A 25,048-nucleotide genomic window follows, 5' to 3' on the forward strand; every position below is an offset into this window, starting at 1 on the left:
AATTTTTCTTAAATAAATTTGATGGAACAGAGTTATCTTGACTAATTTTATTTGCCCAATCAAATTTAAGATGATTTTTAAGATTTTTGGTTTTACTGAATTTCTTGTTTTCATTCCCTTAACAGAAAAAAAAAGGAAACCTTCTAGCAATAGAAATGAAGAATAATAAATGCATTGGCAATGCCTTGAAACAAACAGATGAAAACATAAGTGTAGTTTGTTTATGATGGAAACCTCTAGGGTCCTCTCGTGTAATTTACTTAGAAATGACATATAAATTCAGTGTATGCCAACAGTTCTTTTAAATTGTGGTAATATTCTGAATTGGACTACATTATCTTCCCATCTCTTGCATTTTCATGTTTATTTTTATTCATTCCTCTGCAGAAACACTTGTATCTTACTTAGTTGCTATTTTAAGATACCTCTACTAATGACCAATCGTTGTGAACTTGGAGGCATCTATTTTGCTATGCATATTTTCTTAATAAAGATTATATTTATGCCTCAATATTTTCTCAGGAAAATTACCTTCATTCAACTAACATTTATGAAGGGGAGACTAATAATAACTGTTATTTATTGAGCAATGTGTTTTTCATAGATATGATCTCTTTTAATCTTTGCAACAATCCTATGAAGTAAATGCTTTAAATAAGAGACTGAGGGAAATCAAGTGACTTCTCAAGGTCACAGAGCAAGTCACTGATGGAGTTGGGGGTGCATCCCAGCCTTCCTTTCCCCACTACACGCTGCCTCCCTTGGCTACTTGGCTTACCGGGTATCAGCCACTGACTGGCTGCTCAGGATACGCAGGGCCGCCTATGTCTCAAGGTCTAGCTGGAATGAGATAGTTGGGAGCAGGGGACCAAGGAATAGAGGTTAGTTGTGCTCTTCAGTGCAGCCATGGAACATGGGGAAGTCGGCAAGAGAAAATGCTAGCTAGAGAGGCAATACTGGTGAGATGGCTGTGCTGTTCCTGGGGAGGGGTGCCTAGTCATGCAGGCTGGGCAATGGGGATTGGTCAGTCTGAGACATTGTAACTTCCTTCTTCCACTGAATCTCAGCTCTGACAGGTACCTTCCAATTTAATTATTTATCTACTGCCCCTCTTCCAAAGTAGAACTCATTTTGATTCATCTCTGGATCTGAGAGCATGTGTGCTCTGAAGCTTTGAGGTTTTTAAAAAATTTTTTCCAACTTTATTCAGATATAATTTACAAATAAAAATTGTGTGTAGTATTAAGGTGTACAGTGTGATGATTTCCTGTATGTATCCATTGTGAAATGATTACTACAATCAAGCTAATTAACACATCCGTCACATCACATGCTTACCATTTGAAGCTTTGAGTTTTAGAGCTTTGTAAGAGTTGTACAACATTTTCTACCAAAGAGAGAGAAATAAATGTTCATGCTCTCTCTCCTTTAATGGATTCTGTCCATCTTAGTTTTTGCTGAGACGTTCACTTGCAAGTCCCTTTGGTTGATTTGAAAACATTTGACTCTGCTGTGCCCTGCAATCTCTCCACCCATGCCAGGCAGACTCAACCACCAGACCTGTCCTGGGGTTTTCATCGTACTAATGTAGTGTTGGGCTCCCAGATGTTCACACGCTGCTTCATCAGTGACTCGGGGCACTGGACAGCTATAGATTCTGCCACTTATGGAAACTAACATTCCCCAGCCTAGGCATCCCCAAGATCCAGGGATCTCCTATGAGTAACTGGGCCAGTGGGCTCTGCAGTCAGACTGCCTGGGTTCAGGTCCTGGCTCTGCCGTTTACTAGCTGTATGGCCTTGGGCACATTAGCTACCCGCTCTGTGCCTCAGTTTTCTCCTTTGTAAAATGGCAATAACAATACCTCCTTGACAGGATTGTTGCAAGGATTATGTAAATTTCTAACATACATATTACTGTGAACACTTTCTAACAAAGTCATCAGCGCTTGGCAGATGTTTAGCATTGTTATTAATCCTTTCAAAGCTTACAAAACCTCCTACTCCTTCCCATTGAGGGCAATTCCAGCTTCCTTTCTTAGAGACTTGGCTGGTAGATTTTCTTTTGGGAGTTCCTTGAAGCAATGGAAACTGTTAATTCTTTCCTTTGGGGAACCAAAGACTTTTACAAGTGATGGCAAAGGAGAAGGAAAAAAAATACATTCTGGGATGTTTTTTCCCAAGTTTCCAAAGCAGTTAGAACAGAAATTAGTCACTCAGAAGATTATCCTGCCACATTCACTTAAATGTGATACATAGTATGTGACCTGTAGGAGAACAGTGGAAAACCCTAATCACTTACTTAAACCTGTCACAGACTAATTTTTAGAAGCCTTAGAGATGGGTGTGCATATTAAAAGAGACCAGGTCTTTTCAGTAGAACCGTGAGCAAATGTGTATTGATTAACTTAATTAAAGGAAGATTATAACTTGTGCACTGCAGTCTCTGTGTTATCTAACTGTATGGTTCTTAGAGATCTTTAATGCATGTGTGCTAATGGCCTTCTCTTTTAAACTAGCATGAATTTGAGGTTATTTCATTAATTTGATAATCAAATAATTGCCAAGAACACAAAGGTAAAAAGCAAGAATTTTCTTTTCTAAGTAAATTAAAATACTTTACACTGTTTTTAGTGATAGTTCTATATGGAGTTTGGTTCAAAGAGATTCTATTCTTCAAATATTAAGGACTTCCAAAATTGTGTTGCTTTTGTTTTCTCCTTACCCTTGTAGGTTTATGTCTTGGGGAAAAATATGTGTTTACTGTCATTTCAGTGGGGTTTCAGGAGGGAGAAAGAATGGCTGTGTATGTCCAATCTGCCTTTTAACACATCTTCCCTGAATTCTTCTCTTAATACATCTCTCATTCCTGCCCCCTGTACCTTTTCTCAGAAGGCCCCTCCCTGCCTCTCCCAGCAGGCATCTGGTGGAATATGGAATACCCATTCTCCTTCTTTTCGTCCAGCTTTTCTGCTTACCTTCCCTGAAGGCCCATCTCAAATTCTACCTTGTCTATAAAACCATTCTAGAGCATCCTTGGTCGAGATGGATAGCACCAGGATATACCATAACTCCTGTGAGTGGCTGCATTTCTGCAGCCTTTTCTATCTTCTTAAGAAGAAGATAGATGCACCTTTTCTATCTTCTTAAGAAGACCAAAACTAGATTGCATTCTCATTCATGCCAGGGCCTGGCCTGATAATTCTTGTTGTAAGTTGCACTCTGGTATAATGGAAAGAAGAGGCCTTGGAGTAGGACCAGCCTGGGCAGCTCTCTGGGCTCCACCACTTACTAGCTACATTGTCTTGGGCCAGGAACTTAACCTTTCTGTAGCTCCCTGTCTTCCTGTGTAAAATGAGGCATGAGAGGATTGAACAAGATGAAGCACGTGGACCTGCTTAGCATAATCCCTGGCATAGAGGAGATATTTAATAAAGTTAGTCTCCTGCCCCTTCTGTTCTCACATCTCCTTAGCACAGAGCTTTCCTTGTAGTATGTGCTCAAGAAATAAACCCTAAATGATTGAAATGGAAAAAGAATTTGGTAGAGGTTCTTCCTTAGACATAGCTATTCTATTTTTCTGTATCTAAGCTGTACCATATCAGCTATGGCAGGAAGGTAGAATCCCTTCTCTAAACTAGAATTTTATGGCAGGAAGCTCTTATCATTTGAGTAAGGAGCACAGGGGAGCAGAAGCACAGTGTTCAATAAAACTAGAAAGGCTCTGTTCTTGGTATTGGCTTCGCCAGAGCCAACCTGAGGCTTACAGCTGTGCTTCCTCTTTGCAATTATAAAAGTGAGAACTATGCTAACTTCCAATTCAATCCACAGCTTGCCTCTTGGGATCAGGAAGTTAGCTGATTTTTTGACCTAAGCTGCTCTGCTATGTAGGGTTGCCAGTTATAATTATATGTTCAGGTGTCAATTAGCAAACCAGCCCATTATTTGGCAGTGTGCAGTAATGAGATGGATCTTGCACTAATCTTTCAATTCAATAAGCATTTAATAAGTGCTTTATACATAAAATCGTATATTGTGCTATATAGGAAGAGCAGAAAGTTAAAAAATTTTAGGTATGCATCTGTTTGTGAGGTCATGCATTTGTAAATATTACTAGAATCTTAAGCAATAAAGAAAAAGGCAGAAAGTTTTCCACTATCATTTTTTTTTCCTCACACATATCTCCCCACATCCCTTTGTACTCAAGTGACAAGAATTTTAAAAACAGTTACCTCATAGAACAGATATCATGGAAATCCATTTAGTGGAAAATATATCCAGAGTATGATTGTACTTGACTCTGGGGAAAGCTTGGTGAGAGAAATAGACCGTCTTTCTCCAAAGATTGCTAGTTGCCTATGTTATTGAACTTTTTCTTCTCTCTCTGTCACAGTTTTCCATGCAGATTTTTCTCAGTGCCAAATCCAGCTTTATCCGTATATTGTTTTCATTAAGTTCCTGGGTTGTATCTTCTTTTTACACAGCTTATTGTGCCTCACCTAAAGGGTGTCATTTTATGAAGCGTCCTGTATTCCTTCTTGACCTGTGTTTCCTGTGAGTAAAAATCTTCATAGAACAGAGAAAGAAGACGCAAGGCCTCACTTAGGGAGTTGGGGGGGTGGTGTTCAGCAATGTTCTTTTGTTTGCCTCCCGTGGCCTGTGGCATGTTAGCAAACACGACTCAGCCCGTCTTCAGACTTACCTTCTCAAACTCTCTTTCTCACACTTGACCTCTTTTTCCATTCGTCAGGTTAGAGTGAGTGTTCTGTTTCTCACAAACTGTCATTTTTGTTTGTTTCCCTCTTTCTCTATTTCCTAGCTGTGCTAAATTTGGGATGTTGAGAAGATCAAGTCTCCAGATCACTATCTATCCACTTATTTGAGAAAAAGAAGAACATAGGTACTCATACTCCCAAGGCTCCAGAGAGCCAGCTGTTAAATTTCCAGAAATTTCATGAGCTTGTTATTAAGCACAGCCATTATTAAAAGGTAAATTCTATAATATTAAAAACAAAGAATAGAAATAATCAAACTCATCACTTCTTATTTCACTACATTTTACTATTGTCTATGCTCTTCAGAGTCTTATTTGCATCTATTGTAGCTGATAGCAGAAATAATATATGGCCATGTGTTACTGTGCGTCTCTTCCCAACTCAAAGTTCAGTGACATCACATTGGTAGCGTGAAACTGGCCATGGGGGTATTATTTACACCTCTAAACCCAGCAAACATTACAAATCAGAACTCTTCCATTTCCTTGGAGAGCCGGTTGTCACTTACCAACACACCACTGGTCAGGCTCTTCTCCTCCTGCCAGTCACCAATGACCTTGAGTCACATCAATCGCCATTTACCCTCAAGATGGCAAAACTCTTCCTCCAAGGCGGTTGCACCTACCTTACTTTCCCCGCCCCGCCCCCAACAGCCCTATGAACACCAAGCCCAGATTTTTACTCTGGATCCATGGCCACTCCTAGGCTGCCCCTCCTTCATCCTTTCATCCCCAGTAATCAGTCATTAATGTCTCTCTTTCTCCCTCTATGGCTACCTCTCCTCCCCTTCTTCCTCCTCCATCCTGTTCCTCCTCTACCAGCAGGGGCTCTGGAGACCAACTGGCTTTGAATCTGGCTCCACCATTTACTGGTTGTGCCACCTTGGAGCTTTTACTGAACTTTTTGTCCCACAGTTTTCTCATCTGTAAAATGGAGATAATAATAGTATCTACCTCATAGAGTTATTACAGGGATTAAATGAGTTAATGATTTTAAAAGCACCTAGGATAGTGTCTGGCATATAGTAAGCAATATGTACATAATTAGTTAATAAAATAAGCACTTGAATTTGTTACCCAGCGCTTGCCTACAGCCTTGTTATATAGTAGAGTTCTAGACCAAAAGGAGAACAGCAAAGGAAAACATGAAAATAAAAGAAGGGGTGAAATGGCCTGGGGTCTAGAAAAAAGGGGAATGAAGTAAACTGGAGGAAGGGTAGAGATCAGGAAGGGAGACAATAAGAAGGAAAAAAGTCACATTTCAGAATAATCTGCAAAATATATAAAAATATTATACAATTACATATTAAAATATATATAATATGAACTTTTAGTATTTTATTTCAAATATGTGCACCAGGAAAATAAAGGGGTATTTTAATAAATGCATAGAAAATTCCCATTTTGACTTTAGCAATTAAATCAATTTTGGTCTTCATTCAAGGCAAAAATTTGGTAGTCACATATTTAAGTACTTAGGCTAAATCAAATTTGTGTTGAACAAGAGCCCCAGAGACGGAGTGAGAGATGTGTGTCCATATCTATTAAAAACACAAGCCCAGGAGCCAAAGTACTCATTTGACCATCTGGAAATCTCCAGTGATCTGGGCACTTAATTTTACCCTCATTTTTAGAACAAAAGGAAAACAATAAAAGAAGAAAATGGGCAGCATGGACATTCTACTTTTCATTTAAAAAAATCTTAGTGATAAAAAGCAGAGAGTTTAAAAGAAAAAAAATGAGAAACGATTAAAATGATTTGAATGCTCCATCTATATTTTGTGGTGGGCTCTATTGTTTTCAGTTACATGGGAACTGTGGTAATTTTATGAATCATTAGAATTTTCTTTCCAAATTAGATCTGCATGTTCTTAAAATGCCTCCTAAGTAACCCACAGTAAGAGGCTGGTGAACAATTTTATGCAATACTTTTGAGTTTTGTCTTAATTTTGTATTTAAAAAAAATTATACTTAACAACCCAAAGATAAAAATCATGACAGATGAGTCTTTGTGTATTTTATTTTTCCTACTTTTTAAAACATATGAGCCTGTCTCCGTTTTCATCCGTAATCTAGTGAAAGACTTGAGAAAGTATGAAGCCCTAGTTTGGTAGCATTTAAAAGCAAAAACTCCCCCACTCCACCCAAAGTTAAAAACAATCACAACAGTTGAATGTTGTCATTTGGCATATGTCTCATCAGGCACCGTGATCTGCAGAATGTACTCTGTTAGTGATACCTCATACCTAGAGCTATGGTCCCCAAAAGCCAGTCTTGTAACCTGGGCCAGCCAATTCGGCATGTGATCCACAGAAAATGGGTAAAGTAAGGTCAAAGTAGTGCGTAGTGTACTCGCGCGCACACAGGGGGCATGGTGTGTCTGTGAAGAATTTAAGTTTATTTTCTTGGTAGGGACTGTCCTTTTATTCTGATATTATGTTTCCCCTATTTTTTGGTGTTAAAATATTCACACTTTTATGAAAACAATGGTATCGTAGATGGTCTGCTTTTGTTTTGTTTTAAGCATCCTTACTTGGTAAAATAAAAAGTTAGATTTGTGTTGGTCCATTTTTTTTTTTTTTTTTCCTGGTTGGTGAAATCCTAAAGTCTGGAAACTATTCTACATTCTAGCTGTTGGCTGTATCCTTCCCAGGGGCATAGGTGTTTCCTGTATGAAGAGATTGTCCTAGAAGGAAATTCAGCAAAGCTTCAATATTCTGATTTTGAACCACTAATTGTTCTTGGATTTGGGAGAAAAGCTGTTTCCCTGGGCAGTGCGTGGGTGGTTCTATTACTGTTCCTTTCACACAAACTTAGGCGGGATGCTGTTGAGTTTTGTTCATCAGACTGCATTGTGGTGATTACCAATCTCGTATCAGCCTATCTTCACAAACAATGTGCTTTGATAACTAAAATCTAGAAAAGAGAAGTGTAAATGATTCATCTCCTCTAAACTCAAGGAGACAATTCAAAGCCTAAGTTTACTTTATGGTGGGCAGGCTAAAGATGTCGTCATGGTTCATGAAGAACGTCACACCCCTTGCAAACGAAGACAGAGAACTTGTTCAATATTCCAGAGTCAGTCAGTGTTAAAATTTAAAACCACGTTTGGAGCCCAGGACTTCTGTTTTCTAGTCATTAGATTTTTGCCCAGTGGTGCATTTTGCTTTGCTCAGCATGGAAAGGTCATATAGAGCAATTAAATTTATTTTTGGAATGAGCTGGAATGCTGGGTGTGCAACAGCCAGTTTTGTTAAAAACAAGAACTACTTTTTAAAATTCACTAGTTCTTCTCAACTATTAGCGTCTCTCCCAGTATGAGGCATATCTGAGTTGTGTCTCCACCCTTGAACAAATTTTCCCTTGCGTGTGCACGCTGGCATGCTTGCTGGCACTCTCCCCTGAACGGTTCCATATGTTCTGTTTTACCAGAAGCCAAGCTCCCTGCTCAGTCTCCTCCGCAGAGGGCTCCCGATCTCACCTCTGAGGTGCACATGTAACTGAGGCTGAAACAATTTGTAGGGAAACTTGTCAGCATAATTGATTATTATATGGTGTGAGCCACCAAAGACAGGTGAGCCCGCACGGAGCGGAACAAATGTGTATACAGTATGCATCTCCCACTGGGTCCAGGCGGACTTCCTCCTCTGACATGTTGATTTATATATTTGTAGCTCTTCCCTAATGAATTGTGCCCCATTGTGGGTCACTGGAGCCTCCTGCCCAATAGACCCTGCCTTTGCCAGCAAAAAGAAGAATAGTGAAGGTTACGCTCTGTGAATTTTGGGGTGGTTTGTTGGCTCTAAAGGGGAGTGGCTGAGGACATGTAATCTTTAAAAGGACAACATAATCACATAAAATGCTTGAATACCATTGCTATGTCAAAAGAGGGGCTTCTGTGACTACAGATGCTTTGCAATATGACAGAAACTAGTCGAGGTGGGATGAGAATTTGAGAAATGTAAAGAAGTGAAAGTGTTTCAGACCACCTTTGGCTTGATGTTCTGGAGTTCTTTGAAAACCTTTTTCTGGTGTTATACTTGTTCCTTGAAGCTGCTTTAAGTGTTAGACTTGCTATAAAATAGGGATGTTAATGACTGCTCTACTTTCTCACAATCTGTTGGGATATTGATCAAGATATTTGCAAAGTACTCAGAGTTCTCAGGAAGAAGGGTGTTAGAAATTGCTGTGGTGATGTTTTTAGCAGGGCATGGAAAATCATGCTACAATATAATTTCAGAAAGATAAGTTTTAAGACAGGTTGAATTTTAGCCTGAGCCTGCATGGGAATCTTGGGTACTTCTTCTGGTCTACCCTTTTGTCTCGGGTTTCGGTTCTGGGTGAATTCAGAGTCCAGAGTTTGAGGAAAGTGGGAAGAGAGAAGAGCCCATACAGGCCTAAAACTGCTCATGACGAGTTTCTTGGCCGCTGGCATTGGAATGGCCTGTGCCTCCAGAGGGCTGGACCGACACAGCAGTCTACTGACAGCAGGAGGTCCAATCTCCATTTCCTGTCCTGACTCCATGCCACCCACCTGCAGAGTTACTTCACGCTCTCCTTTCCCTGACAAATGTCTCAAATGTCAGTCTCTCTTCCCTTACCACACACCATCTTCATAGCTTCCTGTAAACCTGATTTTGGTCTCACCAACTCCACCATTGAAACCATGGCCTGAAGGTCACAGTAACCTCCTTCCACAAGCATCCTCATTCACCTTGACCATGCTACACCTGGCATCGTGGACTACCTCAAAAGATTTAACTCATAACCTACTGTTTTCGTGCTTTTACTAGAAGCAACAAAAAACAGTGGTTAAGGTAAGCTCTGAATTGAGCTTTCCTGGGTGCAAATACTGGCTGGAATTATAACTTTCTAGTTGTGTGACTCTGCACAAGTCTTTGACCTCTTGGGACTTTAGTTTTCTCAATTGTAAAATGGGGATAATAATAGTACCTACCTTATAGATGGTTACATAAGATCTATAGTGAGTTAAGTAAAGATCTGTGGTGAGTTTAGATGATGCATATAAAGCACTTAGACCTGTCTGTGGCATGCATCATTACAATTTCCTGTTTTGTTTATTTATCTCCTCTAAACTATAAACCCCGGAGTGCAGGAAATATGTGTGTGTATATGAATAAACTCTTGTGCTGTTTTATTCCCAGAGCACAGCTTAGTAGCAGTGCCTGATGCATAGTAGGTGCTCAATAAATATTGGATGGGTTGACAGATGAATGATAGGTAGGTAGCTCATTCTAACATTCACATTTATATTATAAATGCTATCTATATTTACAGGCATACCTAAAATAAGGGAAGGAAGACAAAGGTACTTGGCTATTTTACCTTGGCCAATCCAGTCAAGTAGGAGCTAAAATTTGGTTATATATATATATCTTTGAATATATGTCCATTCTGTATAAGCTCACCTATATTTTCTTTTTTGTGCCTTTTGACTTTTATGCTGCTTCTTGTTATTTTTTTTCTTTGAGTAAATTACCTTTTTCAGAAAAACAGTTTGCCCAGTTTGGGTTAAGGAAAAGAATGGAGTGGGGTTTTTTGTGTGTGTATAGACTGTGGAGATACAATATTGAACCCTTTGAGCAGGAAGAAAGTGTTTAGAAATATATAACTGGGAAATAAAATTCCAGGAGGCACTATTACTCAGGTTCTTCTTTGCTCACTGTGAGATTTTGTGAGTAGTTGGTTTGTTTTTTAAAGGTCAGATGCCCTCACATGATCTCTCTTTCTTGAGACTATTTTTTTCTTAGCTTAGCTTTTATCATACTTGTCATCATTGTCATCTTCTCCTTCTTCCTTCCTCCTCCTTTCTTCTTTGTCTCTCTTTTCTCTCACGCCACCTCAGTGCTAGGCACCCTAGACCAGTGTCAGGCCTCAGTCAAGCTCCTTGCTGGGAACTCTCCCTTCTCCAGGCCACCCCAGTGTGTCCAGGTCCTCCATCTTCCTCTAACGCCATTTTCCCCAGGGTGGGGCACAGCATAGGGTAGTAAAGAGAACATCAAACTGGAGTCAAAAGGCCCGGATTCTTCTTTTTTCCTTTCAAATCTCATCTATTTTTTTGTAGCTGTTTTGAAAATTTTATTTATTTATCACTGGTTTTCAACAATTTGGTTATAATGTAACTTGCTGTAGTTTTTGCCATCTTCTGTTTGAGGTTCATTGAGCTTCATGGATCTGTGGGGCTTATAGTTTTCATCAAATTTGGGAAAATTTCAACCATTAAATTTTAACCATTATATCTTATATTTTCTCTACCTCCTCACCTCCTTTCAGAAGTCCAGCTACATGTATATTAGGCTGCCTGATATTGTCCCACAGTTTACTGACTCTCCTACTTTTTTCATCCTTTTTTCTCTTTGTGTCTTATTTTTGGATAGTTTCTATTGCTGTGTCTTCCATTTCTGTTCTTACTCATATTCAGGTTTTCCTTTATGTTTTTGAACATAGGATCATATTTATAATAGCTGTTTTAACCTCGTTGTCTAGTAATTCTACTATCTGTGTCATTTCTGGGTCTGTTTCTCTTAACTGAGTTTACTCTTCATATATTTTCCCACTTGGTTCCATGCCAGGTAATTTTTGATTCGATGCTGGACATGTGATTTTTCTTTTTACATTGTTAAGTGCTGGATTTTGTTGTAGTTTTTTAAATATAAAAAGTAGTTGAACTTTGAGAATACATTTATTTAGAATTATTTTGGTTATGTCAAGGCTTATGTCAGACAGGTCCAGGGCAGTCTTTAGTCTCAGGCTAATTTGGCTCCACTACTGAGACGATCTTTCCTGAGGACTTTACCTGACACTCTGTCTGTTAGGAGGTTCTTCCTCTCTAGCTAGTGGGAACATGAACCATTCCTTTCCCTGTGAGAACTCTGGGGGTCGTTCCACCTGCTCCTTTCAGCTAGTTCTCTCCCTGGCCCCAGTAGTTTCTACCACACAGATCAGCATTCAGCCAAAGGTTTAAGACAACCCTTCTGAAGATCTACAGAGATTGTATGCTCACATGTTCTTCCATTCCCTCTCTATATATATCGTCTCTCTCCCCCTCTTCTTCCCCTTCTTCCTCCCCCTCTCCCTCGCCCTCTCCCTCCCCCTCTCTCTTCTTCCTCCCTCCTCTCATCCCCTTTTCTCTCCTTCTCTTTGTGCAGCTCCTTCCTCTCCAGTATTTTGCCCCACAAAACTGGAGCTACCTTGATTTTCTAAAACTCCAAATTCTTTCTCCTCAATTCAGCAAAACTGCCAGGCTCTGTTTATGTCCCCCCTTCCTGCTTTATGGCCTGGAAACTCTCCAGCTGGGACATTTATAGGGTTCACCTCATTTGTTTTCCATCTCTGGTGTCTGAAAACTATTGTTTCATATATTTTGTCTAGTTTTCTAATTTAAGGCAGGACCTAAAGCGATTTTATACCAAAATACTTCAGTTTTACTTCTCCACAGAGCAAGAGCTATCTTCTTCATTGTCATTAATGCATTAACAAAATAGCATTATTACTATCAAAATTAGCAGTAAGTTTCTAATATCTTCTAATGTCTATTCTATTTTGCATTTTCCTAAATGTCCCAGAAATGTTCTTTACAATTAGTTTTTCCAATCTCAGATTCTTTCTAGGGCCATAATTGTTATATGGCTTAAGTCTTTTTTAATCTAAAACAGTCATGGTTTTCGTGACACTGATGCATTGAATAGACCTGTGCCAGCTGATCTCTAGAATATTCCATCTTCTGTATTTGTCTGATTGTTTCTTGTTACTAAAAGTTAGGTCTAAAATCTTGATTAGATTGAAGTTAAATGTTTTTAGTAAGAATATTTCATAGTTGTTGTTATTTATTTTCCATCGCATTCACAGACCTGGAAGAGCTGGCTTCCTGACATTAGTGATGCTGAGATTGACACCCGCCTGAGGGCTGTGACCCTCTGATCCCACCATTGTATAGTTTGGTTTTCCTTGTGTGACCACAAAGTAATCTGTGTGGTGTAACTTTGATACTACCTGAACCTTCATTTCCCTGTCAACTTTCATTTTTGTTTTAGTACCAACGGATCATCTTTACCGGAATCAATTGTTTTATTAGGGGCTGCAAAATGATTTTCAAATTCTGTTACTCCTTCTATATTTCTTAGCTGCTATTCATCCTTAAAGTAGAATCTTTCCATCTCGATAATGCTAAAATATAGTCCTACTGGAAAGACAGAACAGATGCATAATTCTTTCTCTTTACGTACCAAATTTCCAAGAAGATTTTGATTTAATAGCCACCTCAAATGGTGGCAAATGAGTTTTTTCCTGATTTTCTCTCTTCATTGATTTTTCATGTTTTTCAGTAAACATAATCAACTATAATAATTTATTAGTTTTGATGCCATATCTTCAACTTTGGTCAGGGGGAGCTCAGAGGCCTGGATTCTAGATATTTTTTTTTACATTCATTTAACATGTATTCATTTATCTATTCAACAAATATGTATCTGGTACAGCAGAAATAGCAGTGATCAAGATAGTCATGTCCCCTCATGGAATTTACAGTGTAGAGAAGGCAAAAGGGTGTGAATAATTACATACCCAACCCCAGACATAGCGAGGATATTTTACTGCATTATTGAAGTGCTTAAAAGAATCTGAAATTCAAACTCAGTCATCATAAGCCAAAGTTCATGCTATACCTTATTTTATGTTTGATTGAATTTCCTGAGGTTTGAAAGGGACACCCAGGAGTCAGGACTGTATAGACCCTCCCTCCCATCTCACTTCACCCACATTGTTCTTTGCTTGGGTTTTGTCACTCAGCCACAAGCACCTCTGGACTTTTTTTTTTATTATTATTTCAGGGTATTATAAGGGTATGGATTCTAGATTTTGAAGTATCATAAACTAGCTATGTATGTTTGATAGCCCCTTTAAAAGTTGTTATGGTTCTTTTTTAAACCAGAGAATAGGCTGGGTAATAAGGGTTGCTTTCAGCTCAGCTCCAGAATTAGGATTCTGATCTCCACTACTGAATACTGCCCTGCTTCTCTCCTCAGGCTGCCTGTCATTCGGGCCTTCCACTAGCTGCGTCCCTCTATCCAGTCAGTCTCCCTGGACAAATCTCCCAGATTCGTCATCAGAAATCCCCTCCTCCAGCCACACTTGTCTCCTGTTTGCTACATGAGACTAGCTCATCCCTTATCCCCAGCCTTTTTGCCTGTACCTTTTCCCTTGCCTGAAATGCCTTGCTTTTACCTCTGGAAGTATTCAAACCTCACCCATCCTCCGGATCCCAGTTCAGGCTCCCTCAATTTTTTATTCTTATTCCCCTACATTGTCTTTGGCACTTATTTCCATCTTCTCTTGGAATATCACTTATTTCCTATTTTAAGAGATGTTATCCCAACTAGATTACCATCACCCCGGGAAAGAAGAGACCATGCTTTGTACCAAGAATATTTCTTGGCACAAAAGAAATACAATAGCTGCTAATGTTGTTGTTGTACTTCTGTATCTTTCCTAACATGTAGCACTTTCTATTTTCTATTTTGCTGAGTAAGAACATTAAGGTACTTTTGAAGTGAGAGTGTGTGTGTGTGTGTGTGTGTGTGTGTGTGTTGAGGAAGAGGGGTATTGGAAATATTTCTTACAGTGTTCATCTATTCATTGATCTATTTTGACTCTCTGAGTTCCATTACATATTGATAACTTAGCCATGGAGTTACATTGATTTGAAATATTTAAGTCAACAAATATTTCTTTGTTACCTAGGGAAAGAAAGATGGCCCCTGGGATCACATGGCCTAATTAAGCACAATGTTGTACATTTTTTTCCTCTCTTTCTGCTATGATTTTTTTTTTTGAGTTTGAAATCACAAACCCCCGAATAAACCTCATAACGAGCCAGCTGTTCTTATAAGATGTATTAGGCACAGATTTTATTCAACCATAAATGATCCTCTATCTAAAATGTTTAAAAATATGTTACTGACAATTTACATCACATACATTTTCCCTGTTTTTAATTGACAAATAAATTTTATAATCATGTGAATTCTAAAGGAGTATAGTTTTTTTAATTATTCAAAATTTGACTTCCTATTATTTGTTTAAGCCTATTTGTAAATTCTATCTAACTCTTTACCCTGAGAAACAAAGCTTCAGAATGTTTTTCCTTATTTGTTATATAAGTATACTCATCTTTTCTGAACAGTGGAACTTTTTGAAATTACCTTCCTACACTTGTAGTGGGTCACCAAGTGATAAGGGACATCAAATTGGGTTAATTTGTTACATTTTCTTGCTCGAGAAGGGGAAAAGATGAATATTCAAACTGTTCAGCTACTCTGTATGTACATATATTGTAAAAGGACCGCCATGATCTGGCTTCTGACTGCCTCTTCCAGCCCTCCACCTGATCACACAGACACATGTGTGCACACACACGCACACACACACTCCCTTCACCTCCGCCACGAGGAACCATTCGCAGTTCCCTGCATCCCATGCTGTGTCATGTTCATGCTGTTTCATCTACCTGAAGTCCTTTTTTTCCATCTTTGTTTACCCTACAAATTGCTATTTTACCTTTCAGGACTTAGACCAGTTGTAAATTCTTCTTTCTCACCACTTTTCCCTTCCACCCTCATCCAATTAACTCTTTCTTCCTCTATGTCTCAACTGTACAACATATGGATGCCCATTATAGCACCTCTGACATTTTACTGTCCTTATTTGTGAGCTTATTTTTCTCTTCCTTCTAATATCTAAGATTGTTGGAGGGTAGGAATCTTGACTTGTCTGGCTTTATACTTCCTACAGTTAGCCTAGTATTTGTCACAGAGAAGATATTTACTTGATAAATGTTTATCTGTTTAATTAATTAAGTTCCCTGCTCTTTCCCCAAATAACTTCTGATCCTCTCCACAACAGTTCTTATTTGGTGGTCAGTAGTGGTGTTGCCAACAATACTGCTACATCTTCACAGTTAAAAAATAGAACACAAGTAAAAATGATTATGATATAATACCTATGTGCTTACAAATGGTATTCCCAAAAGCTTTTGAAGGAGTGTATATTTGTACAGTGGTTGGACATAAATTCTTTAAAATCGAGGTTTAGCATACATGCATATGACTACCAACCAGATAACCCTTCCCTAGCAAAAGTGACTGCTATTCTGACATCTCTCACTGCACATTAACTTTGCTTAATCTTGAGTGTCACATACATGGAATCAAACAGTATATACTCTTTTTCGACTGGCTGCTTCTACTCAGTATTATGTCTGTGATATTCATCTATGTGAATTCTTGTGGGTCCCACTAGTTAGTTCTTTTCGGTTGCTCAGTAGTATCTCTTTATATGAATATGTCACGATTTTATTTTTCCATTCTATTGTTGATGGACATTTGGATTATTTCCAATTTTTGGCTTGGACGTAAGGTTTTGTTTGAGGACCAAACTCCAGAGCATAGCTTCAGAACTACTTTTTGTCCTTTCTTCTCCTTCCTCTGATAGGTGATGAATTGATCTTACCATAGGATGTACTTAACTTTGCCCATTCAGTTAAGAAATATTTATTGAGTGCCTGTTATGTGTCATCTCCTGTATAATTGTCCCTACTGAGCTTGTAGATCAGTGGGGAAGTCAGACCCTAAACAAGCGATTACAAGTATCTAAATGTTATAACAAAGAAATAAAAGATGTTCTAAGTTTATAACAGGAAAACTGAATCTGGTGTGGAGGTTAAGGGAAGTCTTCCTACAGAAAGAACATTCCAGATGGAACCTGAAAAATAAGGAAAAGTACTCCAGGAAAGAAGAAGAGGGACAGAGTATTAGAGGCAAGTGCAAGGTCCAAAAATGGTAATGAAGACTTGAAAGAAGCCTCATGTAGCTGCATGTTGGAGAGGCAAGTGGAAAATAGTCAGAGATGTGGCCAGAAGGGTAGACAAGAAGCCATGTCACGAAGGGCCTTATGAGTTACCTGAAGATTGTGAGTCCTGGTCCATTACAGAGTTGTAAGCTGGTAAAAGACATAACTTTAAAATTTTTCTTTTTATATTAACCTTAAAATTTGTAAAGTGCACAAATCTTAAGTGTAAAGAATTTTTACATATGTTTTTACTCAGGCAACAGCTACCCAGTCAGTATATTTCTACCACCTAGAAGGTTCTCTCCTTCTCAGTCAGGACCTCCCCCTCCAAGGGTGGCCACTGGTCTGACTTCTCTCACCAGAGATTACTTTTGCCTGTTTTTGAACCACAATAGTAGCAAAATAATACAGTTGTACTTTTTTGTGTCTACTTTCACTCAGCGTAAGGTCTGTAAGAGTCACCCGTGTTGTCACATGTAGCAGTAATTCATCTTTTTCATCACTCCACAGTGTTCACTGTGTGAATATGCCACAATTTATTTGCCCACTCTGTTGATGGACGTGAGAATTGGGGTTTTGAGGCTGTTTTAAATAAAACTGTTATGAATATTTATGTTCATGTCTTCTGATGGGCATGAGCACCCCTTTCTGTGGGAGGTAGAACTTTCTAAAAGATCACTCTGCTTGCAGGGTGGAGGATGATTTAAGAAGAGCAGAACTGGCTATTCCTCAGGCACCAACTCCTGGATGCATAGCCTTTTACGGGCTGTCTTAGTAAAGGAGCAGACCCATTCAGCACTTTGTAAACATTACACAAATCAAAACAGATTAAAAAATGGGAAATAGATTTCCTATTGGTTTCTGTCATTACTGTTATTGTTATAGTTATCATCATGGTTTACAGCCAACTACAACTTAGAGCTAATAGTAACCGAAGGGACAATATGGTATGAGAGGTTTTACTGAATTGTTGTTGAATATGCCCCAATAAACAGAACGGTTATTGTCATCATCAAACACTCGTGAAGTCCCCTCGTTCCATCACTGCTTGTATGTGTGTGTGTCGTGGTGATGGAGGAAAGTGTCTGAAGTGATGGATGGATTTCTCTGACCATTTTTCTTTCCAATTTTTCCTAAAGCAGTCTCCCAGAAGCTTAGGTTCTTTGCAGCATCTCTGAACCATCCCTTCTCAGTAGCTAAACCAGCACACATACAGTTTGCCTTCTCCAAACTAAAGTTGTTTTGTTTTTGTTTTTCTTTTTTCTGTATTGTAAATTTATATGTCTTAAAACTTTAAAATTAGCACATTTATTTATGTCTATAATGGATTGCCATTATGGAAAATAATACAATCAGATGAAATCAGGAGTATTTTTGTAGAAATATCTAAGACCTTCACCACAATAAACGTTCAGCCCTTACAACCATGGGAATTAACATATAGTAATGCAGTAGTAAGGAGGTTGTGGTCTGATTTCACCTTCCCAAATCAGGTTTTTACCCGCTGCTGCACATTACGTTTATACTCTAAATCTGTCTTTTTGCCCTCTGAATTTGCTGTGCATGTGCATTAATTCATTTAATGAATATTTATTGAGCACCTGCAGTATGCCAGATGCCTTGCTAGGTGTTAGAGATATGAAAGTAGAGTCCCTGATCAAAAGGAATTTACAGTCTGGTGGAAAAGACAGCCAAGTGAACCAGTGATTACCACACCCCATTTAGAGCCTGGGCCAAAATTATTTAGCCACCGAAGAAGGGCATTTAAATCAGAGCAGGTAGCACAGAAGAAGGGCATTTAAATCAGAGCAGGTAACCCTTGAGTTGACTGTTCAAGGATGAGAGGCAGGAGCTAGGAAGAGCACTCCAGGCACAGAGGCAGGAATTAGCCTGGTGCAGGCAAGAGACCGCTAGTAATTTAGTGTGTTTGGAGCACAGGGTGGGCATGCTCAGTGGAGCTGCGGAGACGATTACAAAGGCAGGCTTGGTGCGTAGAAAAGGGCATGGACTGAGAAGTAGGAGACCTGATTCTCACCCTGTTCCCACCAGTATTCCTCACGTGGCCTCAATTGTGTCACTGGGCCTTTAGTCCTCATCAGTATAACCAGAGACTGGGGAGAGTTGTTCCCAAACCATATTCTGGAAACACTGTTCCAGTAGATGTGAAAAAAAATGGGCTATGAAAAATGTTTTCTCTATTTCGATAGGGAAAGACTGAATACTACTCTTGTCACAATGACTCTTAAACTTCAGTTTTCTTTAACTCAGCATTTTCCAAATTATATGAACTTAGAGTGAATTTTCTATAACATTAATATTGTATCATGCTGCAGAGCCCCATTTTGGCAAACAACGGACTAGGTCTCAAAGGTCCAGTCATCTTCATTCCTTCATTTTTCACAAGTGCAGAACCAAACAATTGATTCATATGTACTCACTTTTTACTTTAGGTTTCTAGTGTATCCCTGTAATAAACTTTAGTTGTTTATTTTTCATAGCAATGTTTTTTTTTTTTAAATTGCATCAGCTGTCCTGGGATATCTTTTTTTTCCTCATTTTTCATGTCATGCTCAGACTTTATTACCTGGTAATAAGTTGCAAGAAATGTGAATCGAATTGTTTCTCAACAAATATCAATCATTTGTGATTTGTTTAATAGAAATTATAATGAATAAAATAAAGGTTTTTCTTATTATGAAGTTGTTATATTCAACATTGGCAAATCTGAAAATTAATAATGAGTCCATAAATCATTTGTGTTGCTAAAGAGTTCAAATAAATAAAAACAAGATTGACCTTGTTAGAAATTTGCTATTTTCAACACTTATCTGTCAGAGCCACTGATTTGGAAATTGTTATAAATTCTTTAAAAATAGGAACTTTTTTCCCTGTAAAAATACCCATCATTTGGCAAACTACAGTGTCATTTTTCTTGAAGAGAATGTAGTGATTGATTATCCAGAGTGCTACCATGACAAGGTAAACGAACCAAATAGCTGCAAAATTGTATGTAATCATATAGCATCACATAGACTCTGTGTTGAGCAGAACCATTAGAATTAAACCATGGCAGCATCAGGCATCACCTACCTGCCTAATCATTCCCTGCTGGTACTTCTTGTTCATCCTCGAAACCTTGACCTCCAGTTGATATGCAGAGGTGTTTGCAGTCCCCCCTTCCCTTCCAAATGAGCACTGCAATAAATACAGACCAAACCTAATCCACGCAAAGAGATTTCAAAATGCAAAGGTATCTTTGTTTAAAATCCCTCACATACATGATATCCAGAGATATACTTTTGTGTATTATTAGCCTTGTTTCTTTTATTAATAGTATTTCCCTGAAGATTCTGAGAAATTATAAACAAGTAGGGGAAGGGAAGAATGGGAGATAGACAAAAAGAAAAGAAGAATGCTGATCTCTCTTGAGAAGTTGATAATTTATTCAGGAAGAGCAAACACACATGAGATGATTTAAAAACAATTGCACAATATTCACCCTGTGTAAAAGTATCAGTGCACAAATTGAATACGTGAGTCATGAAGGCCAATAGAGTAAAGGAGCCATCAAATTACCCTTGGTTATTAGAGGACTAAATTGAGTCATGAAAAACGAGGGGGCTACCCAAACCTACCCGGGAGATGGTTATCAATAGCGTAATTGGGAATAGACCCAGGCCCTTTCTCCCAATCATCAGAGTGATCTCCTGTGCCCATCTTCCCTGCAGTGTTTCAGATTTTAAATGCGCTTTGTGAGAATGGCTGAGCTCCACTCTGCTTTATTAATTGCTGTCCACATGCTGCAGGATATCCTGTGTTCAGAATCAGGATGAGGATTTTAAATTCTTCTTAGCGTGGGGATGTGTAGCCAGGCCGAATCAATTCCTGTCACTCACACGCAAATACAGAGGAATGGGATTATGGATCAGGGGGAAGCTGCAGTGCTTTAATCTTAAAATCAATACGGAAAAGGAAGTTGAACTTGTGGGGATTCTATAGAGACTGTAATTTGGCTTCCTATGAGCCTTGCCTTACAGAATATAACTGCTCCTTCCTTCTCACCTTCTGATTATTTTACTGGCAACGGGGAAGGGGAGAGAAGATGAGAAACTGCTACAACCAGGTCATCTTGAATAGGCATGCAAAAGTAACTCATAATTCAAGCTAACCCTCCATTGTGTTGAGAGAAAGCTAAGTGCTTTTATCCATTCTTTTTATTAGGAAAAAAAAAAAAATAGCCAAAACTCTATACCTCATAGTCTGTGTTAAGCATAATAAAATGCCTTTGATTCCTTCATAGTTCACTGTCAGACTGGAAAAATATTTCTTTGCAGCTTACTTTTATGGTTACACCTACCACAGCCTATGTGGTTTTACATAAACACATATTCAACACACTAGTTATTGACCAAAGGATTCCAAGCTGCTAAGCATGTGATTAATATTTACTCCAGGCTTTTTCTTTGTGCTGCCTGTCATAGGTGCCTAATCTCAAATAGCCCCGGAGGTGACAAATCAGGCTCCAACTGAATATGCATTTTCTTTCTTGAAAGCCACAGACATATATTGTGGAAGCCAAGAGTTCCATGAAATTCTGCTTCTTTTGAAAGAGGCATGAACTAATGGTCTAAACAACTCGGTCTTTTCTGAATCAAAGACGTAGAATTTATTGAATATGCCTCTTTTCAGATATAACACTGCTTTGCTGCATAGCATTATCAGTCTCTAATTTTAAGATGGGTTTATTATTTTTCCCTTTGGATATTTCTTTAGTTCAGTTTTCAAATATGTCTGAGTGAGTCGGGCCCTGCTTTTATAGTGGTAACAACAGTATGAAATACTGTGATCTCATGAGAAAATGGCTGGTCTGTGGGCCGGAGAACTCAGATCTAGCTCTTAGGAAGAACCGTGTAGTTAGAAGAGCAAAGCCTGGAGCCCTTGCTTCATTTACTTTGCCTTTCTAAACCTGTTTCTTTAAATTGGGGATGATTATAGGGTCCACCCAATAGGTAGGGGTGTTGGGAAGATTAAACGAAATAAAGTATGCAACGTGCTTAGCATTGTACCTTGCACTTGTAAGAACCCTATAAATGTTCATGATTATCATGATTATTATGTGAGCCTCAAGTGAGATAACATATGCTGTGTATGTGAAAACATTCTACAAGCTGTAAAACACAATACAAATGTTAGTTGTTGTCCTTAACAGATTGATGGTTTCAAAACTTTTAAAATAAATCATAGAAGGCTTTTTCTTTGTGCTGCCTGTCATAGGTCCCTAATCTCAAACAGCCCTTGAGGTGATAAATCAGACTCCAACTGAATATGCATTTTCTTTCTTAAGAGTGACAGAAATATATTGTGGAAGCCAAGAGTTCCATGAAATCAATTTGAAAATCCCTATCCCGTGTCCTTCCAGAAAAAAGTACTCCAAGGTCTTTGGAAGACCACCCCTATGTAGTATACTTATTTTGTTGTTTTTAGTCCATATGTTTAAATGTCACATCCTTCCAGGAAAGTTCAAGTGCCTTAAATTATTACATAATTTCAGTTGTCCTTCCTCGTCCTACACACTACTTGAGTATAGAAATCTCATGAGTTTCTCTCTTGTTGTTCATTTCCAGAGCACGATCATTGTGGAGAAGACAGTACAAGACCTCATGAACCTAATGCACGACTTGAGTGCATATTCCGATCAATTCCTCAACATGGTGTATGTGAAGCTCCAGGAGTACAGGGAAACCTGCACTGCGGCCTACAGGTAGAGTTTCTGTTAAGAGCTAAGCAAAGTCACTCTAGAACCTGATGGTTGTTCTGATTGGTGAAATTGCCTTCACAGCCTAATTTGTACCACTTGGAAAAGGATCATCCCTGAGTTTGTCAAGGGGCCTGATGAGAACCTGCACCACAGATAGAGTCTCTTAGACCCTTGTGGAGTTGGACTGACAGAGGGAATGAGAGGGAAGAAGGGACAGAGCCACTCAAGACTGCCATTGGGTGGCTCAGCTGAGGGTCAGCCTTGATTTCCATGACAGTCTAGAATTGTACAATTTGTCTCCCTCAAAGAAGTTCGGGATCTTGGTTAGTCCATCTTGTGGTTGGAAAGATCCTTAAAAGAGAGTAAACTCTTAATAATCTATAATGGCATTTCTTTTTAATTCTTACAAGAATGTTGCTCCTGGTACAGACTTCTTACTGTCACAGGACAGTTATGTCTGTTTTCAGCATCAGTGGAAAGGAAAAACCATTGTTATGAACTTGAGAACCAATAGTTATCTCTCTGATTTCTTTTCTTGAGTTCAAAAATCTCTCTGGGCTTGTGGAAAAAATCATAGCACTTCTCGTAGAAAGCTGATAATAGGAACAAATTATGGGCCAGTTGACAAGACATGAAATAATTAGGGAAGAAAAGAATGTATAATAAAATACTAAACTATATGTGATATATAATTAAGGATAGATAGGTACAGTACATGATCAAGTGCTACTTGAACAGTACGGATTATATGGGCGGGGGAATAAAACACGAGAAAGAGAAAGAGTGGTTGCAGTCAGGGATGATTTAGCAGAAAGTGAAATATGTGCTGGACAGATGAAATTTATGGAGGTGGAGAGAATCAATAAGGGCATGGCAGGGAGGGAGAGGAAGCACTAAGATAGTTGCCTGACATTTGGAAGGGACAATGAGGAGGAAGTTTGACTGAAACAGAGTCCCTAGTAGGAGGTAGTAAAGAGATAATGTTAAATAGGAAGAGTGAGACCAACCAACTAGGGTCTTCAAAACTAAGACTTGGAAATTTAGATATTGTATAGTACATAAGGAATTATTATGAACAAGCCAGGAAGCAATGTTTAGGGAAGGTTAATCTGGCAGAGGAATATAACATAGATTAATGTTTAACCTCTCTCATTCTAACAAGATGTGATAATTATCCAGAGTCACGTGTACCAATTAAAGAAGAGAAACCCCACCACCTTAGTGAGGTATGCTCCCAAAAATATTTTACTTTTTTCGTTCAATAATTATTTATCAAAAATTATACTATACTTAGGTTAAACTCACACATATAGTTAATAATGTCAAAATCAATTGTGTACTAAATAATTATAATGATAATTCACATTTAGAAAGTTAAAATTTGGTCTTATAACAAAATTTAAATTTTTTGGATTTTAATTTATACAACTAATGTTTTGCAAAAAAACTACAATAATAAAATAATTTCAATCATAAAAATATATTCCATTGGAATAAAATTCAGTGAGGAAAAGAAATAGAAATAATAATTCAAAGAGAAAAAGTACAACTGAAACTTTGTATCCTTTGCGCACTGTCTCCCCACCCTACCCCACCATCCCCAGCCCCTAGTAACCACCATTCTACTCTTTACTTCTGTGAGTTTGACTTTTTGTAGATTCCACATGTAAGTGAGATCATGCAATATATTCTTTCTGTGCCTGGCCATTAGATACATTTAAAATAGTGATTTTGAAGAGTCAAACTTTATGGTATGCCCAAAATTATATTTTTGAAACTATTTAAACTCAAAATCATTCTGAAAAAAATTAAATGTCAACTTAAAAAGGGAAGGAGAATATAGTATTTCAAAATTATTTTAAGGGATAAACAAATAACAATTGTAAAAGCCACTACTCTAGGTTAGTTGCCTGAAATTGGAGTTTCTGGTCCATAGAGTGTTGTATTTTCAGCTTTACAAAACCAAACTCAAAGTGATTGTATCAATGTCTCATCTACCAAATGAGAATTGCATAACATATTTTAAATATTAAAACTTTAATATTAAAAAATCAAAGTATTTAAATAATTATATTTTGGCAACATTACATTTTAAATTTACTTTAACTCCCATTAAAGTTAAAGCTTTTTTCAAAAACAGAAGGGCATGCCCTTTTTTCTTATACATATATGATTATGGGCACCCAATAATTTCTCACAAATAATAATGTTGATGAATATTAATTATAATGAGATGTTGCATAACCTGGCCATTATGAGACAAAGTTGACTCTAGAACCTAAACTTCACTGATGGCCATTTACATAGTATTGTTGTTCTTGTCATTTTGAAAGAAAATGTTTAAGTTCCTATAGCTTGGCACCTTATTCATCATAGGTGATTTTCTTCTATCGTTTATGATCCTGCCACTCAACATATCAAGTGACTGGAAGTTACTACATCTACAAAGCAGACTGGTCATTGTTGAACATTTCTCATCTGAAAACTTTCTCTTGTTTTTAAGTGATGCTCTCCTATGCATTGGACATAGTCCTTTTTTCTAGAGTCATTCAAATCAGTTTAATCCTTATATATGAAAGCCCCTCATATATGGAAATACAGCTTTCATGGTCCATTTAGTCTTTATTTTTTTGCCCCTAGTCTGAACATTGT

General features: G+C 38.1%; 1 protein-coding gene across 1 annotated transcript in view; it reads left to right on the forward strand.

The window, feature by feature from the left end:
* The window catches only part of EXOC4 (exocyst complex component 4), a 738,581-nt gene that overhangs the window by 559,916 nt on the left and 153,617 nt on the right, over nucleotides 1–25,048 (forward strand). The window contains exon 12 of the mRNA XM_069462610.1: nucleotides 22,263–22,399. Coding sequence (XP_069318711.1) covers nucleotides 22,263–22,399 — 137 coding nt within the window. The remainder of the gene's footprint in view (nucleotides 1–22,262; nucleotides 22,400–25,048) is intronic.

Source organism: Eulemur rufifrons, chromosome 29 (genome assembly GCF_041146395.1).
Source record: "Eulemur rufifrons isolate Redbay chromosome 29, OSU_ERuf_1, whole genome shotgun sequence".
NCBI lineage: Eukaryota > Metazoa > Chordata > Mammalia > Primates > Lemuridae > Eulemur > Eulemur rufifrons.